This window comes from Pteropus vampyrus, unplaced genomic scaffold (assembly GCF_000151845.1).
Source record: "Pteropus vampyrus isolate Shadow unplaced genomic scaffold, Pvam_2.0 Scaffold40, whole genome shotgun sequence".
Classification (NCBI taxonomy): domain Eukaryota; kingdom Metazoa; phylum Chordata; class Mammalia; order Chiroptera; family Pteropodidae; genus Pteropus; species Pteropus vampyrus.
Genome location: NW_011888821.1, coordinates 7523256 through 7540508, shown reverse-complemented (window position 1 = coordinate 7540508; position 17253 = coordinate 7523256). Strand labels below are relative to the sequence as shown.

General features: G+C 42.8%; 2 protein-coding genes and 1 non-coding gene across 5 annotated transcripts in view; all 3 read left to right on the top strand.

Annotated features, from left to right (window-relative positions):
- The window catches only part of FOPNL (FGFR1OP N-terminal like), a 21986-nt gene extending 7857 nt beyond the window's left edge, over positions 1-14129 (top strand). For 2 of the 3 annotated variants that reach the window (XM_011358408.2, XM_011358406.2), the window contains one exon: positions 3992-5706. In XM_011358408.2, the coding sequence (XP_011356710.1) occupies positions 3992-4068 (77 nt within the window). In that variant the 3' untranslated portion in view covers positions 4069-5706. Of the gene's footprint in view, positions 1-3991; positions 5707-7456; positions 7465-11656; positions 11659-12699 lie in introns of those variants that run through there. The other variant, XM_023529659.1, reaches the window with a different exon arrangement.
- On the top strand, positions 3141-3259 carry LOC111738578. The gene has a single exon (XR_002779890.1). It is a non-coding gene; the product is annotated as a 5S ribosomal RNA (ribosomal RNA).
- LOC105290973 (myosin-11-like) overlaps positions 5720-17253 on the top strand; it is a 116507-nt gene continuing 104973 nt past the window's right edge. The window contains exons 1-3 of the mRNA XM_023529667.1: positions 5720-5826; positions 9511-9680; positions 11449-11651. The gene's annotated coding sequence lies outside the window, so the exon portion shown is untranslated. The remainder of the gene's footprint in view (positions 5827-9510; positions 9681-11448; positions 11652-17253) is intronic.

Genomic DNA, 17253 nt, shown 5'->3' with positions numbered 1-17253 from the left:
AAGGATGTTTTCTTCTATTCATTTTTATCTTTGGGGTAGTTTTTCCTGAACTTTTGAGTCATAGTTTATAATTCCACTTATATATAATATAGTTTTGGCCTGCTTTTTGGAAAGAGAATCTTGAGGAGAGGAGAGTAGATAACTGGACAACATTCTTAGAAATAATTTCTATACAGAGGTATTGAAAAGCCCGATTTTCATATAAATTTGTACTTTTTGAAGCAGCTTAGTCTTTAGCATACTGAATAAGTAGCTTTTTATCGTCATCATTTTTTTTCCCCTCTAAGACTTAAAAAAGGCAAGATTTCTGAATATAGATAGAGAAGTCACAGGTTTCTCTGTCCTTTGCATTTTCAGAATACCTTTTGTGTGCAGAATACCTTCTGCAAATACGAAAATGTTAGAATAGCTCATATTTCTTTCGGAGTGCTTAGTCTTTCAGTGAGCTTTCAATTGTTTTGATTACATCAGCAACAGGACCTCAATTGGACACTCTGAACTAATGGTTCAGAGCAGGGGTCCCCAACCCCCAGGCGGCAGACCAATGCCAGACAGTGGCCTGTTAGGAACTGGGCCTCTCAGCAGGAAGTGAGTGGCGGGCAAGCAAGCAAAGCTTCATCTGTATTTGCAGCGGCTCCCAGCACTAGCATCACCACCTCAGCTCTGCTTTAGATCATCAGGCATTAGATTCTCCTAGTAGCACCGGTCCTGGGTGCCAAAAAATTTGGGGACTGCTGGTTTAGAGCTCAGTGTGTCCAACTATGGGAGAGAGTTGATCTCTCTTTTTAAGGACAGTCAGATAGGGCTTATTATCAGAACAATATAATTATTATTAGAACAAATGTGTATCTTAAACATTGAAATAAACTTCTAGGAAACATCTGAAATGTGAATTGCCTTTTGTAGCTTTCCTAAACTGCTATGAGCAGTATTGATCGTGTTAAGTATTTGCTGTATCTCTTAAGATCTGAAAGCTAAATATATGTGAATCAGGGTGACCTTTCAGAGGTTATTTCTGTCTTCACTAGGTGTTATTCTTCTATATATCTTAGAATTCTGAGCTAGATGGAACATTAGAAAAGAGATCATTCCCCACTACCTATTTTACAGTTGAGAAAACCAAGACTAAGAGATTGAGTGACTCATCTAAAGCCCATAGCTGATTATTTTTAGCAGCATCAGCACCTCTGATTGCCATTCCTGTATACTTTTCCATTTAAAGAAGATGGGTTTTTTCTAGTTCCCTTTTCAGGGCCTGAGTAAGGATCTGTCATTAGGTCCTGCTATTTGGCAAGTACTTAAAACACAAAACAAAACACAGGTACATGAGTAAATCTCTAAACATTCAAATAATATAATGTAAGGTGCCCTTTAACCTCTTCCCTTCTTGCCTCTGCCTAACTCTCCAGTTCCCCTGCCTTCCATAGACAGTTCGCCTGTTAGCAGCTTCGTGGGTGTCCTTCAGGATTCATTTCTGTGTATCTAAGTACTGGAGATGCATTGCTCCTTTACATATTTTTCTACAATTTGCTTTTTTTACTTGTCATTATATGTAGATCTTCTTCAACCTCATTCTTAACTTTGTGTAGTAGTCCATAGTATTGCTAATCACTGTTTACTGATGTACTTTTATATATTTTTTTGCTTTTACAGTATTGCAGTATAGCATTACTTCTTTGTTCATACAAGTATTTCTCGTGTGTAGATGCTTAGAAGTAGAACTGCTAATTCAAAGCCTATGCGTATTAAAAAATAGTAGTATTGTTCAGTTCTCCAAAAAGTTGTTTTTTTTTTACCATTTTATCTTCCCAAGAATATGTGACAATATCAGTTTCTATATTTTATTGTTACCAGTGGATTTTGTACACATTAACACTTGTTAACACACCAAACCCATGACGTTTGTATTTTCAGCCCCATGAGGAAAAATAGCCTCTTGAGAAATAACTTCTGTGACTTGTAAGCTTTTTATAATCAGTCTCCTTAATATTCATAATGACTAATAAGCAAGTTATAAGTAATAGAGTATTTCGTAACTGAGTTCCCCTGAGGTGAAGGTCATGGATTAGCTAGCGGATGGATGGTTGGGGTGGGGAGGGTGGAGGAAATGGGAGTGTGCGTTAGTTACTTTGAGTCCTTTCTGTATAAAGTGCCAGAGACACCAGAGACTGAGTTCAAGTCAGTGAAGCTTAGGGCGCCTCCTTTGTGGAGAACTCTGTGGAAGACTCAGGAATGAGGATGACTGCTCAACCACCAGAAAGACAGTGACTCGGCAAATGATTTTTCTGTATCATCAAAAATTGTCTTGGCCTCTTCATGCAATGCCTTGTGAATTGTAAGCCAAAAATTGCATTATGTTCCAGTAACTCGTTTAAGCATTCCATTTACTTTCTCAACTCTAGCTTATCGTCTGAAGGATGTATAAGTTTTATTTCACAACACTGAAAAGGTTATAAAAATGTTAAAATAATTGTTCAGATTGTAATACCTTCACTCTACACAAGCTCATCCACTGAAATATAAAACAGTAAGCTTAAATTCTCTTTCATTTGAAAGTAAGTCCAAAGCATGCCAACGTGAAAACACTTCTTTTATCAAAGCTTTCCAAGTGCTGAAACGATGAAGAGGGTTATAAAGTCACCCACACCTTTGAAATGGTAGCCAGTTCATTGGTGCTGATATTAGTGCTTGTAATATTGAAGGCAAAGTAGTTTTTGCTGTAAATAAAAGGCCAGATACTTTATAATAGAGAAAATCATTATCAGCTCAACTTTATGCACATCTATGAAGAAGTACTTGAATAAAATACTTCATTTTTTAGTAATGTTTTTATAGAAAACCTGAAATGGTTGTGTCTTAAGGATATTGTTAATTTTGTCCAGCAAAGGTACCTAAGTTTGAAGGAGATAAATTTTCATCTATAGGTCTGTGACCCAGACCTATAGTAATATTAGCACTTTACGTTATTTCTAAGGACGACCAGCTGCAATGAACTAATAGGATTGCACAATCAAATTGTCTTAAGAATTAGAAAATTCAGTATGCATTTTTGGTGCTAAAATTGTATGTTTAACAACATGTCTAAATTTATATTCTTTTCCTTATGTTATGAAAATTATCATTAAAAAAAAGCTTTTTCAGTCTACGGCCATGCCACCCTGAATGTGCCCGATCTTGTCTGATCTTGGAAGCTAAGCAGGGTTGGGCCTGGTTAGTACTTGGATGGGAGACCACCTAAGAAGACCAGGTGCTGTAGGCGTAAAAAAAAAAAAAAGTTTTTTCAATTGTAAAAAGTGTTTGGGGAATTGGGAGGGGTGCACATTTTTTCAGAAATTTTGTTTGTGTGTTACATTTTTGTCACATTAGATATTAAGTCTCTCAGGTTTTTTTAATATAGAACACTTCTGTCTTCTACCCTTCCCCACCTCTGCTCCATGATGAAAGAAATTGAGCAGAAGTGACTAGGGCCCCTTCTTTACTATACCTGGAGCACAGTGGGTGGTCACGGGGGCTCTGAGCTTTTCTGAACTCTCATGGAGCTTTATTGTTTTGTTTTTGGCTGAAGAACTTTTTCTACAATTTCTTAGATTTCTGATTTTGGTAGGAAGATATAAACCGTGCTAGTTTTCTTCTTGCCACAAGAGGGTGCTGCTGGGAGGCATTGCTATTTGAAGAAAGGTTTTTTTTGTTTTTGTTTTTGTTTTTTTAATTGAAGAGCTTTGGTGTTCCATAAGTTTACTCCAGGAGGGACACTATTCACTTAAAAAATGGATCAAATATTTTTTAATAATTAGAGTGAGTCCCTAGTACTAAACATTTCTGATTTCTTTAATCATGTTTAAAAAATAGTGAGTTATTTTCAGTGTCCTAAACTATCTAAAGAACTCATACAATATTAAATATGTAACATCCTGAGGTATTTGTAGCTACGTCTGCCTGCTGCCTACTTTAACTTGGGATAAGTATTGACATTTGTTTCTGTTAATTACAGATGGCCACCCAAGAAAGGAAGAGAGGAGAAGCGCCGATGTTGAAGATCTCCATATTGCTCAAGCTGTGAAAAGATGACATTTCCATTAAGGGCATCTTTTATCTTAAAATTGTATGTATCAGATAACTAATTTATTTTCTCAAAGTTACCAAAATGCATCACTAATATTTATACTTTGTAGAAATGAGTTTCTGCAAAACATTTAGTCCCTCATGTTTTACTGCATTTGTGAATAAAAGCTAACTCTGTCATCTAGTTTATTGGATTTGACTTCAAAGAAAACGTATTGTTTTTAGGAAGTATTTTAAAGGTCCTTATATTTGTGAGACATGGAAGGGTTTTTTAGTACCCTGTACATTCTAAGAAAAAAAATCAGGTCTTTATAGCCATATGCTCTGCTCTTTAACATGGCATGTTAATTAAATTTCCTTCAGGCTGGAATTATGTGGGTTTGTAGGAAAATTCATGTTTTTAAATAACATAAAAGAACACTTCAGCCAGAAAAAAACTATAATTTCTATAAAGTTTGATTTTTTTGATAAGCTATTTTTCAGATTACCATTTATAATTAGATTTAAATATCTGTATTACTATCTGAAGTTGAACTTTTAAACTAGGTAACAATGTACTTTTTCTTTCCTTAGACCATTTTGGCTTCTACTGGAAGATTTATTTAAAAGGTAGAGGGTGAACTAATTCTTTTAATTTTGCTGTAAGTGAAACAGAGAGTTTATTTTATTACATGAATGTGGAATAAACATGAAGAGACAGGCTTTAGGAGAAATATCAGAAAGTACCTTCTAAAAGATGTCATTGTTTAACCTCCATGTGGCCTTCAGCTCTGCAGTTACAAGATGAGTTATGGAAGAGCCAACCCCTACTTATTTGGGCTCTGAAACTCTTATTAAATGGCAATTTTTATTCTTGGGATAGAAAAATAACAATGTCTTATAGTAGTATCTTTAAAATGCTATTTTGATATTTTTAAGACATTTTTTAACGTGGAGTCTACAGACTGATTTCACTGAAAATCAACTTAGAGTAGACAGCACCTGATTGGCTAAAGTCACAAGGTTTACTCAGAACAAAACTGCATGGGCTCCTGTACAATGGTGACATTTCGCTTAAACATTTTCCACAGGGAAAGTGATAAAGGCTGTAGTTGGCAAAATTAGCATTCTCTTTAGGGTATTGATTCTGTGCTACCTTTGGAAATTATTGAAACTTTTGATTTTATATTTGGTGCTAGTCAGTATTTAGTCCTTAACCAAGGATTTTTATCCAGATACAGAAAATTATTAAAGAAATACCCTTAAACCATACTTTATAAGTCAAAGGATTTTGAGAGGCTAAAATTAAATATACAGACATGAAGTATTATAATAGCTTATTTCCATTTTTTTAAATGAAATCTATAGTATCTCATTATAATTATGAATTCTATTTCATGTGGGAATATAAATATCCGAAGTCTTCTCAGAGGACTTGACAGTGGACACTCAGGAATTGCAATCATGCAGGACTAGATTAAGAAAAAATGCTAGCGTTTAGCATTTTGGATACTGATATAAAATCATCAAAATAGAAGCTAAACAGAATGTCACATGTCGTTCATAGTGCTTTTGTATGCGTTATTCATTATTAACTTGTTTGTACCTAGGCAACTTTTATACTTGTGATGTATCATTCAATAAAAAAAAAAAAAAAGCAACTCACCTTCATGCAAAGGGCGTTTGTATGACTGTTCTTCAAAGTTGTCTACCAGAACCAGAAGAATGATTGGAGATGGTTCTCCAGGCCTTCTTTCAGGATCTCCAGCAACCTAGTTGTTGAATGTATAGAATAAGGTTGAGGGAGGGGAACTTTTCCTGATGTATGTCTCACCCTGGAACAATTACTCTTGTTAGGGTGGCAGTGGTAGGGACTGGTGGTATTGGTCTCTGGGGAGACAGTATCATCTGAGGCGCCATGTGTGGTTCAAAAACATAGTATTACATTTTTATATTTGGAAAAGAGAAAAATACCTATTTGCAGAATACCGTGAGATTTTTATGATTATCAACAAAGGAGGATCTTGGGCTGAGAAAATCTGCTCTAGAAATTTCTTTTTTTTTTTTTTTTTAACGTGAGGCAACCCTTGGTCGACTTCACAGATTGCAAGGACCTTGTCAGCTTATAATCCCTTATTTTTTATTTAATTTTTACGCCTACAGCACCTGGTCTTCCTAGGTGGTCTCTCATCCAAGTACTAACTAGGCCCGACCCTGCTTAGCTTCCGAGTAGAAATTTCTATACTCAGGATTTTTGAACAGTGGATTAATTTATAATCCATTAGTTTAAAAAAGTCATGGGCTGAGACATTTAAAAAATTCAAGAGAAGAAAGGACATATAAATACAGAGGACCCATCAAACTATTCTCATAAACTCATAAACTAAATTAGTGCATCATTGCTGGTGGTTTTCATGGGGTTGTTGGGAGAAGTTATCTTCTAGAAATGCAGGAGAAGTTTTAGAAGAAAACTTAATTTACAGAAAAACAGGGTGGGAATTGGAACTAAAGAGGAATTTAGGAAAAGCGGAAATTTAAAACTTGGGCAGTCTAAAAGCTCAGCAGGAGCAGAGGGAGCTTTTGAAGTTGACAAATTTAAACTTATCATATATGTTTGTGTAGAATAAACTAATAGCTTAATAATTATGTGCAAGAACACATTTGTATATGACTCACATGCCTGTATGATTATGTAACATCTGATGTGTTCTTTTAACCTAAAGCCAAGAGTACACTAAGGATTAACATTTGTGAGAATATGCCTTTAAAGGCATTTGGGACAATGCTTCCCAGCCTCTTGGTATTTGATTTTTGTAATAACTTCTGCAAGGATTGTGTGGTCTTCATTATTTTTTTTAAATAAAAGTGACGTAAAACTACCTTTTTTAAAAAAATAGACTTTATTTTTTAGAGCAGTTTTAGGTTCACAGCAAAATTGAGAAGAAGATACGGAGATTACCCATATCCCCCATCTCCACACATGCACAGGCCCCCCGCCGACCTCCCACCATTATCAGCATCCCTCACCAGAGAGGTACATTTGTCACAACAGATGAACCTACACTGACACCTATACATCACCTGAGCCCACAGTTGATATTAGGGTTCATTCTTGTGAACAGTCTTGGTGTTGTACATTTCATGGGTTTGAACGACTTGTATAAGGACGCGTATCCGCCATTATGGTGTCACACAGAGGAATTTCACTGCCTCCTGCCCAACCTCTGGTCTTTTTGCTGTCTCCATAGTTTTGCCTTTTCTAGAATGTTTTATAGTTTGAATTATATAGTAGGTAGCCTTTCCAGACTGGCTTCTCTCAGTCATACGCATTTAAGGTTCCTCTACATCTTCATTTGATAGCTCATTTATTACATGATCTGAATGTGCCACAGTTTATCCATTTACCTACCGAGAGACATCTTTGTTGCTTCTAATTTTGGGTAATTATGAATAAAGCTGCTATAAACATCCATGTGCAGGTTATGTATATAAGTTTTCAGTTCATTTGTGTAAATCCTAAGGAGCATAATTTGCTGTATTATATGGTAAGAATAAGTTTAGATTTGTAAGAAACTGAAACTACTTTTATTGAGAATTTTGGGACACTTCCTGATAGAGTTAGTAAGACACCAGAGTTGGAAACTGGTGATGAAGGAAAGCATTATGGGTTACTGTGCAGCATAGCCTTTTACCTGGAGAAGTGTGGGGGCCATCATGAGTGAAATCAGTGCTTTAGTGCAGGAGTTGGTGCTGAGCATTCTTGTGGTCGGGAATGAAGTCCCTTTACTCACAGAGAGGCAGAGTCCTGTGCAGAGCTCGGACTGGATGACTCGAGGGCTGATGTGCTTTTAAATAAATTGTGAAGCACATGCAAGAGTAAACCATGTTTGGACCCGATCTTTGATAATATTAAAAACTAGAGAGACTCACACTTTGGAGCCTTTTTTTTTTTTTTTATGCCTACAGCACTTGGTCTTCCTCAGTGGTCTCCCATCCAAGTACTAACCAGGCCTGACCCTGCTTAGCTTCCAAGATCAGAGGGGATAGGGCATGCTCAGGGTGTCCTGGCCATAACAGTTTGGACCTTTTTGAAACCAGTAGCAAATACAAAGCTATTTGATAAAAAAGACTCCAAACAAGAGAAATTTCCCCTCCACCATCTTGTGCCATGAGTTCATGGAAACTCCCATTACATGGCACCTTACAAAAAAGACATGCCAAGGGAATCTACTTGACAGTTCTCAGTGAAAATAACTTTTTTTTAAAGTAACTTTTTGTTTCCCCCAGTCTTAAAATAACTGGCTTTTTGAGCCACAAGAAATAAAATGGAGGCATCTGATTTAATTATAACAATGCACTTTTGAAAATTCAAACATCCAAGCTTCTGCATTGGTTAGATATTTATTGAATGACTGTTATGTGTACATACTGTCCCTGAGCACTTCTGGAATGTACCAGCAAGGTACGAAATGCTTTATTTAAGGCCTTCACATGTTATATTTAACAACCCAGTAGGTAGCTGAGACAAAGATTCTGACCATCTGCTTTTGCTTGAGAAAGCAGACTCAGGTCCACTGAGTCTTGAAGCTGCCCGGCTGGTGCTTAGCAGACCATGACTTAAAAACCTCAGACTTTTCATCAGAGGTAGAGTTGGAATTCCTGCTCCACCACCAACTAGCTGTGCTACCTTGGCTGGTTGTTTAACTCACCAAACCTGGTTTCTCATCAGAATGGAGAAAAAAAAACTTTTTAAAGTACCTACTTGATAGGGTTGTTATAAGGATTAGGTAGGCTAATGCAATAAAAGTCAGGGTCTGGTTACCAAGGTCTTTAAAGAATCAGATGCAACCCCTTTGAAAGTGCCAGTGTTAAAAATGCCACTTCTCACTCTGAGCCCAGCAAGTTAGATTCTGACGGCCTGCCCTGCATTACCTTTCCATGCTGGGAAGGTGGTGATCCACGTCAGTTTCCCCCCTTCCATTCTCTGCTCCACAGCGTTTCTGTGCTAACGCAGGGACAGTTTCCACTCCTTTTACAGTCTAGACATTAAAAGGCACTTGGGGAAGCAGCCCATTTATCATTTCTTGAAGAACTTTACCCCTAACTTCCCCATAACTTGAATTGCTGTCTCTTTTTGACTCCGATTTAGGCCCATTGAGGGCCGGGGGCCGGGCTTGGGTGTTTTTTTGCGGGTGAAAACCAGGTGAGCTTGATGTTAGAAGAATGAGGAAGGGACCAAGAGGGTCCAAGCTGCAGAGCTCTGTGGAGGGGACTGGGAGCCTGCAGGCAGGCACTCGACAGGACAGGCTCTCTCCGTTGTCCCCAAGGCCTGGTGCAGCTCTACTTGGTTTCATGTTTATTGAGCATCATAGCTAACAGGAAGCAATGTGGTACGTTTATTATACATGGATCATCTCAAGGACTGTTTACAAACAGCCACGAATAACTGATGTATTTCCCGTTTTACAGGTAGAGCAGCTGAGGCATGGAGAGTTCGAGTTACTTGCCCATGGTCACAGCTAGAAACTGGCACTGGCAGATTCAGACTCAGTCATCTAACTTTGGAGACCTGTCCTGGGCCTCAAGGCCAACTCTCCTGGGCATTTCCCTTTAGAATCTGGAGGTGAATCATGGCAAAGGTGGGCTCCAGTCCCAGTGAGAGCTGGGGCACTACTCTGGGACCTTAGTTTTCTCACCTGCGAAATGGGGGTATTAATAAAGCTCCTACCATCCCCTGACTGGTTACCTGGGGAGGGTTAGTAGAATCAGACTGGGCATGAGCCAAGCTCAGAGCCTGGCAAGGGTCTTCCAACTCCTCTAACCTTCTCCCCAGACCCTCTGGTGGGAAGGAGTTGGGACCCACTTGGGACTGGGGCTCTGCGCCAAGCAGAGGGGAAGGGCTCAGGTGTTTAGGGGTGGGGTGGGGGGGTGAAAACCAGGTGAGGTTGATGTTGGAAGGACGGGGAAGGGATCAAGAAAATCTGCGATGCCGAGCTCTCGCGTGCGGGCCCCTCCCGCGCGCACAGCCGCGCCGCGGCCGCTCGGCACCATATTTAGTCAGGGGGAGCGGGCAGCCCCGGACTGGTATGCGGCGCTGGGAATTCCGCAGGAAGGAGCCCGCGCCTGCCCTTTTTGGGTTGTCTCCCGCCCAGCGCCCCCCGCCCGACCAGCCGGGAACCTCGGAGCCCGTGCCGGGCAGGGAGCAGGGCGTCCAGGCTGCCCGCGGGTCCCCGGCCTGGCGCCGTGCCAGCCCATCGCCTCGGCTTCCTTTTATGGCCAGTGTGTGTGCGTGTGACAGAGGGAAGAGAGACGGAGAAGACCGAGAGCCAGGCAGAGAGAGGGAGAGACTGGAGACAGAGACAGAGACAGCGTGAAACATAACGGGTGAGAGAGACACTGAGGCCAGACAGATCAGAGACAGTGAGACATACGGGAGAGACACCAAGGCCAGAAACAGAGTGAGACATGAGAGAGACAGTAAGAGAGACAGCAGTGGGCAGTGGTAGAGACATACAGAGTGACAGATAAAAGGCATAACAAGACAACTGCTGATGGAGAGACGCAGTGGCAGACACAGGAGGCAGGGCTGGACATGGGGGTAACGGAGTGGTACTTAGAGCAGGGAGTAAAAAAATATCAGGCAGCTTCTTCATTTGCAGGAATTTCTTGGGGCAGAGAGAAGTTGAGGCGAACTCGCAAGGGCAGGTCGCACCCTCATTCATTCCCTTTGGATCCAGACATACACCTTGGAAATTACAGTATTTCATTATCACATCTCACACACGTCCCAGCTTCGGACACCGAGGCTCAGAAAACAGGAGAAGGAAAATGACTTGCTTGAGGTCACACAGCCAGGGATTGGCACCCCGGGACCTTAAGTCACAACAACGGATTTTTTTTTTTTTTTGCTTGTGGATGGAGGTGGGGATGGCAAGTTGGGAAAAGTGAAAACTTCCCCTTCCCGCACAATTCCCAGCAGTCGGAGGCCCCAGCTTTGCACTTTGCAAAGTTCAAAAAAATCCCCCTTTCCACCATTTATGCAGCGCAGCCGGCCCCCTTCCCAGACTGCAGGAGGCAAATAACATGGAGAGTGAGGCGGCAGGGGTTCACTCGACCCCGCACCGTTCCCCCTGGTGGCGGGGGGCGCGGGGAGGAAGCGGTTAAAGCCCGTGCGGCTGTAATTTTGAAGCATCCCCAATAGACGCTGGCCGCTCGACTCCTTTCTCTAGGGATCCGGAGTCTCGGAGCCGGGGGACGGGAGCAGGGGGTGTGACAGCGCTCCTGCGGGGCACGCCCTTGCCGGGAGCCTCCGTCGCCACGCCTCCGCCGCAGGTGCGCCCTTGGAGCGCCAGCAGCGCACGTGCGCCTAAGGGCCTGCACAAAAGCCCCGCTTCTCCCGCCCTGCAGGGGGCGCTGCGCCGGGAGCAGCCCGGGACCCTCCCGTACTCCGCCCTCCCGGGCCGCCTCCCCCTCCCCACCCACCGGCAGCTCCTGGTCTATAAAGAGAGGCGTCCCAGGCGAACCCGGAGATTTGGACGCCACTGCCTGGGAGGTGTGCCAGATCTGACTTCTCCATCCAGTTCCTCCTCCGTTATCCCCTCAATTGATCTGTAAGTAGTGTGGTCCTCGGGAGGGGAAGGGGAATTGGGTGTGTGTGGGAGGGTTAGAGGTCCTACAGGGGCTGGGGAGCGGCGAGGTGTACCTGTTGCGGTTCTCATAAGGACTGTGGTGACAGGGTGGGGGTTCACAGTTTTTATTGCTCTCTGCCCCATCATCCCAGATTTTTCCCAAACCAGGAGCTCGCAAGGTAGCCAATAAGTACCACCTTGAGGCTACTTCTGAAAGATAACAACGCCTGGGCCCAGCTCCAGTTACACTAGAATCTCCAGAAAAACTGTAAAAAAATTAAATAAAAAAGGAGTCCCCGGTGATTCTTGTTACGAGGCAAATCCGGGAGATGTGCTTCCTTACAAATCTCAGGTCTAGCTTTGACAGCCAGGCTTCTAGCTTTTATTCTAGGCACAAAAAGAGTGCAGCTGAAGTCACTGAAAAGTCATTTCCTACCACGTAGGCAGGCCAGGTGTCACTCCACGTGGATCTGGAAGTATTGTTTAGTTCTGCTGATAAATTAAAAACACACAGGCACATGGTCCGCAGAGAGGGACGTGTTTTTCGTCAGTCCAGAGGATGTGCGTGTTGATAACCCTGGAGCGATGAGGCTGGTTGTGCTCCATGTCCTTTATTATAGCCCAGTTTTCTTCCAGGCCCCTTCCCTCCAATTTTTAAAAAAATCTCATTCAGGTGGACCCCAGGGGCCTCAAATTTGACACCCACACAAAGGCCAGAGTCCCCATTTGCCTCTATGGCCTGCAGGTGCACTATATAGGATTGCACTGGGATTTCCTGCAGACCAGCCAGTGCGAAGTGAGTGTGGCTACTGCCTGTTATAAGTTTTCCTCCTGCACAGAGAGCTGGTGGACATTTAGCTGCTTGAGGAAAGGCACCCTTCAAAGCTCAAGAAGTAAAATATTTAGAAACCAGAGACAGGGAGCAATTAGTTACAGTATTAACAACTGATAGATTACATTGCAAACTGGGTTTGGCAAAGGGAAGGCTGTTAGTAAATTGCTTTGTATAGTTTTGCTCTGTTTGGCGCAGTCTGGGATTTTAGAATTTTTAGACAGAAGGAACTTGAAGATCCTGAACTAGAAGTCATGAGATGGCAGTATGTAAAGTAGGATATTGAATATCCCTGAGGAAAAGCACTCTTGCCTTGCTGCTTCCCCTCTGAGGCTGCTGCCACTGATGGAGCACTTACGTGCCAGGCACTGTAGCAGTGTTTGACTTAATGTATCGCATTTAGTTATTGCAACTACCTTGACCCCCGTCTTTTTTCTTTACCACAAACAAAAACTGTTAGAGTCAAGTTTCTGGTGGGACCAAACGCTTCCAGGAAGGCACGTGTTTATCATCTTCTCTTTGAAGAAAACATAAACTGACCTTTCGAAAAATTAAAATAAAAGGCACTGTTTGGTATTCAGCTGGCCCGATGACCTTAGGTGGGCTGTCATCCCAAGAGTCTGAAACTTGAACTAGCTGGGCCTTCATCAAGAAGCTTCTGGGGCTCACCTCGTAAACACCGTGTGTTTTTAAATTTTCGTGTCTGAAATAGACGTATTATTCCGTACAAGGTACTTGTTATCCTTACTTTTCCCTGGGAGGGCTGAGATTGAGGCAAACATGCCCATTTATGGTAGCATTCTCCGTGAGGCTATCCCCAGCCCCGTGGCAAATGAGCCTTGTGTTGCAGCTTTGTTGGTGGGAACTCTGGGGATTTCTCTGCCCTTGTCCTTTTTCTTCAGGACCGAATGGAGGAGCCTGGAAGAGAAAGCATTTGGAGGAAAGGGGGATTACTTTTCCTCGCTCCTCTCTTATTTGGAAGTTTTATTTTATTTTTTTTGGCATGAGGAGGTGTCTCCTTTCGTCAGTATGATGGGTCCAAGCAGGTGGATTTTATGCTTTCAGCACAACCGTGTAATTCTCACATCAGATACATGTTAGATTTTTTCTTGAAAAGCAAGTCCAATTTTAAATCCGTGGGAATCCTAGACTGTCACAAGCAAATTTAGACATCATCCACACTGGTCTTCCCAAACCTCAGTTTTCCCATCTGTAAAATGGAGCCGATGAGAATAGCTAATGTTAGTCGAGCACTTTTGCCAGATGACGTGCTAAGTCCTTTACGAGCATCATGTTACTGCCTTCACAATAACCCTTTGGAGTAGATGCTGTTATTATGCGCCCCGGTTTACAAATGCCGAGTCTGAGTGACTTAAGAGAACTCGACTAGCCAATAAGGAAGACCGAATTCTACAAAGCTAATGCTTTCTAACCCCAGAGCTTAAGGGAAGGTCGAATGGGATAATGTGTATGAAGGGCTGGGCACAGTCTCTGGCCCTGGTCACCTTCAGTGGATGGTTATTTATAACATACACGACCAGGTCTTGCTCAATGTGATTCAGCTGGTACTCAGTGGAACCAGGAAGCCTATTGTGTGGTCTTTCCATAAAGAAGAAATTTGTCCCTAATGGTTTTTTGTGTGTGTGTTATCTCTTTTCATAAACTCAATTCTTATTTGGACTAAAGGTGGTGATTAGAATCTTCTGCTTTAATGTAGCTACACTTCCTCACTTGTGTCAGGAACATTAGAAATTCTAGTTATACTGGCCCATCGGCGACTCATTTAGGGTCACGTTGGCATCCTTTAAAAGCTTCCACCTGTGAGTAGGAGAAGCCTGTCTGGCTTTCACCGTGGTTTTGCTGTTCTCAGGGGGTCTCCTCCCTCTACTCCTGACTTTTAAACACATTTAACCATGGCCACACGGTGGAGGAAAGACTGAGTTGGGAGAACGCCAAGCAGGAATCTGAAGGAACTTTTGTAGGGAATTAAATGAGCCAGGGAGCAGCCAGTGCTGCCCGTTGTAACTGCAGACGGAAGCTGGCTACCTCCGACTTAGGTCAGTGATTCAGGGCCTGGGGAGGACTCGCCACCTGCTCACTCATGCAGGCTTGAACAGTCTCCCTTCCACTGGTGAGCATGCCGCCAAGACACAGACGCTTGGAAGGGGCCAGTGTCTGAGACCACTAGGGTCATTGTAGCCATCCCCCAGTCTCCAGGTAGAGTGCTTTTCTCTCTGATCCTCTTCCCCCTTCCCCCCTCTTCCCTCCTCCCCATCTCTAGATGTCATCATGGTTCATGTTTCCTTGTGCATCTTTGTAAAACTTTTCTATGCCAAATCTTCCTTTTCTACACAAATATTGGCATTCCGTAAATTAAGTTTCCCCTGCCCCACACACACTTAATTCCATATCGTCAACATTTTCTATATTGGCACGTTTTAGGCTTTTCTTTTTCTTTTTATCAGCTGCATAATACTGTTATTATATGGAAGCATAGCATCTTCCTGAGACAACCTCTTATGGAAACATACCAGCTTCAGTCCACCATTTCTTATCAACAGGGTTCCAAGGAACATCCTGGGTATCTATTTTGTCAAATTGCATGATTTATCTGTAGGATAAATTCCTAGCAATGCATTTGCTAAGTTAACGAGCAGGTGCATTTAAAATGGATAGACATTGCTAAATGGTCTTCTGCAGACACTAAATTTAAACTTCTAATGGTCTCACATGAGACTGTGCGTTGACTTTTAAGCTGTGCCATGTCAGAGTTGTAAGATACAAAATACAATGAGGCTTCTTGGGCCTGAAATGATCAGTTCTGTCTGTCCCCAAAGAAACCTCCATAGGAGCTACCGTACCTCTTGCTAACCCAGCGCTCTTGGTAGGAAGGAAAAGTAAGTTAGCTGTATTAATTAAAAAAACTTCCTTATGGAATTACTTTAAAAACAGTTAGGATTCAAGTGAGTTAGACAGATATCCTGAGGCAACAGTCACATGGCAGGTTTACTGCTCACCTTTTGCCTGTTAGATGAGGTCAGGCTTCCTTGGGACCATGCCAAGGGGACCAGGCCGTGGAGCAAGGAAAAGGTTTTCTGCTGAGAGGAGGTTGGGTCTCAGACAGATCTGGGTTCAAATCCTGGCTCCAACTTTTACTAGCGAATGCCTTTAGTTTACTTTTCAGGACCTTGGTAGTATTATAGGAATAATAAATATTGCCCATTTATGAGACATGGTGAGACGGTGTGTGCAATAAATTGCCTGGTCTGATAGCCCATGAATCAAGGGTCCCGGTAACTATAGTGGTTGTTATTAACAGATTTAGAGTCCCAGCTGCCCAGTCCCTCTCCTGCTTCCCTCTGCATACCTGGCTCCTCCCACACCTGGGCCAGGCCTAGAACGGCTTCTTCTCTGCAGAGGCTCTTCCAGCTGGTGGGTTGTGTGCTAGGTCAGGCCCAGAGGCTTTCACTTTGCCTGTCTGGCATTTACAATGTGCAGTGATTTAACTTTAGGAGTGAGGATTTCGAACTTCAATTCGGTCTTCCAGGTCCGTTGAAAATCTGGCTCTACAAGGCCCACAGGCCTGCTAGGTGACACAAACTGGAGTCAAGCTGCCACCTTGGACAGGTTGAGAGGGCTCTGCCCAGCCACCTCTGGTCAGGGGGTCTCTGGATTGCTCACGTGACCTCGAGGGCTTTAGGGGTCTGTGTCCAAAATCTTGAACCAACGTTCAAGATTGGCAGTAAAATCCTGAGGGAAGCTGTCGAGCAGGCCTGATGTTATACAGATCCTGTATTCTTTGGGCTCTGGGGTATTTTACTCATTTTTCATTAATGTAGAAGCAGAAGGGGAGGACCTTTTACTCCTGAGCTGCTCTGAAGAAAATAAAACTGATGCTAAAACAAACTAATGCAGCTGAACATTCTCAGTTGGTCCAATTTCAGCTCTTTGATCTGGAATCACATATACCATAAACTGTTAGAGCTGGGCCAGCCCACCACCACCTCTGCCCCCACCCACCCCACATGAAAATTGCAAGACCCAGAGAGGGAGAGTGACTTGCCCAGAGTCACACAGCGAGTTGGGAGGAGAGCTGTGACTTGAAACCTTGCGGTTTTATAGAGGCTAACAAACAACTTGTTTGTGCTCAGAGAGTTAAGCCATTTGTTGTTGGCAAGGAAGCCAAGACTGTGTATAGGGCTGACACACTCAGCTGTGTCAAACATTGCAAATGCCAATAGTGACAGAGTCCTTTGCTTTCATCAAAACATTTGAGAGCAGCCCTTGATCATGAACTGTACTTATATCCATCAGTCCTGTGTAATCACCTGGAAGTGTCCTTTTAGCCCTAGGAGCTGACACAGGACATGGAGGGAGACATGGAGGAGAAGGAGGGCTTGGGGAGGAAGAAACAAGGACTGAGGGTTGTCCCTTGAGGTCTGGCCATGTGGGCGGCTGGCTGTCTCTTGTCTGTTCTGCTATGACCTTGCTCATTTGGCATTCCAGGTTGGTACTGACTAGTGACTGTCCTGAGCTTTAACTGCCTTTCCCAAGAGAGGTCATCTTTTTCCTCTAAAGCAGTGGTTCTCACTGGGGACAGTTTGGCACCCCAGGGGACATCTGGCAGTGTATGGAGACATTTTTGGTTGTCATGGCTTGGAAGGGGATGCTACTAGCATTGAGTGGGCAGAGGCTAGAGATGCTGCTGAACGTTCCACAGTGCATAGGACAGACACAGAATTGTTTAGCCCC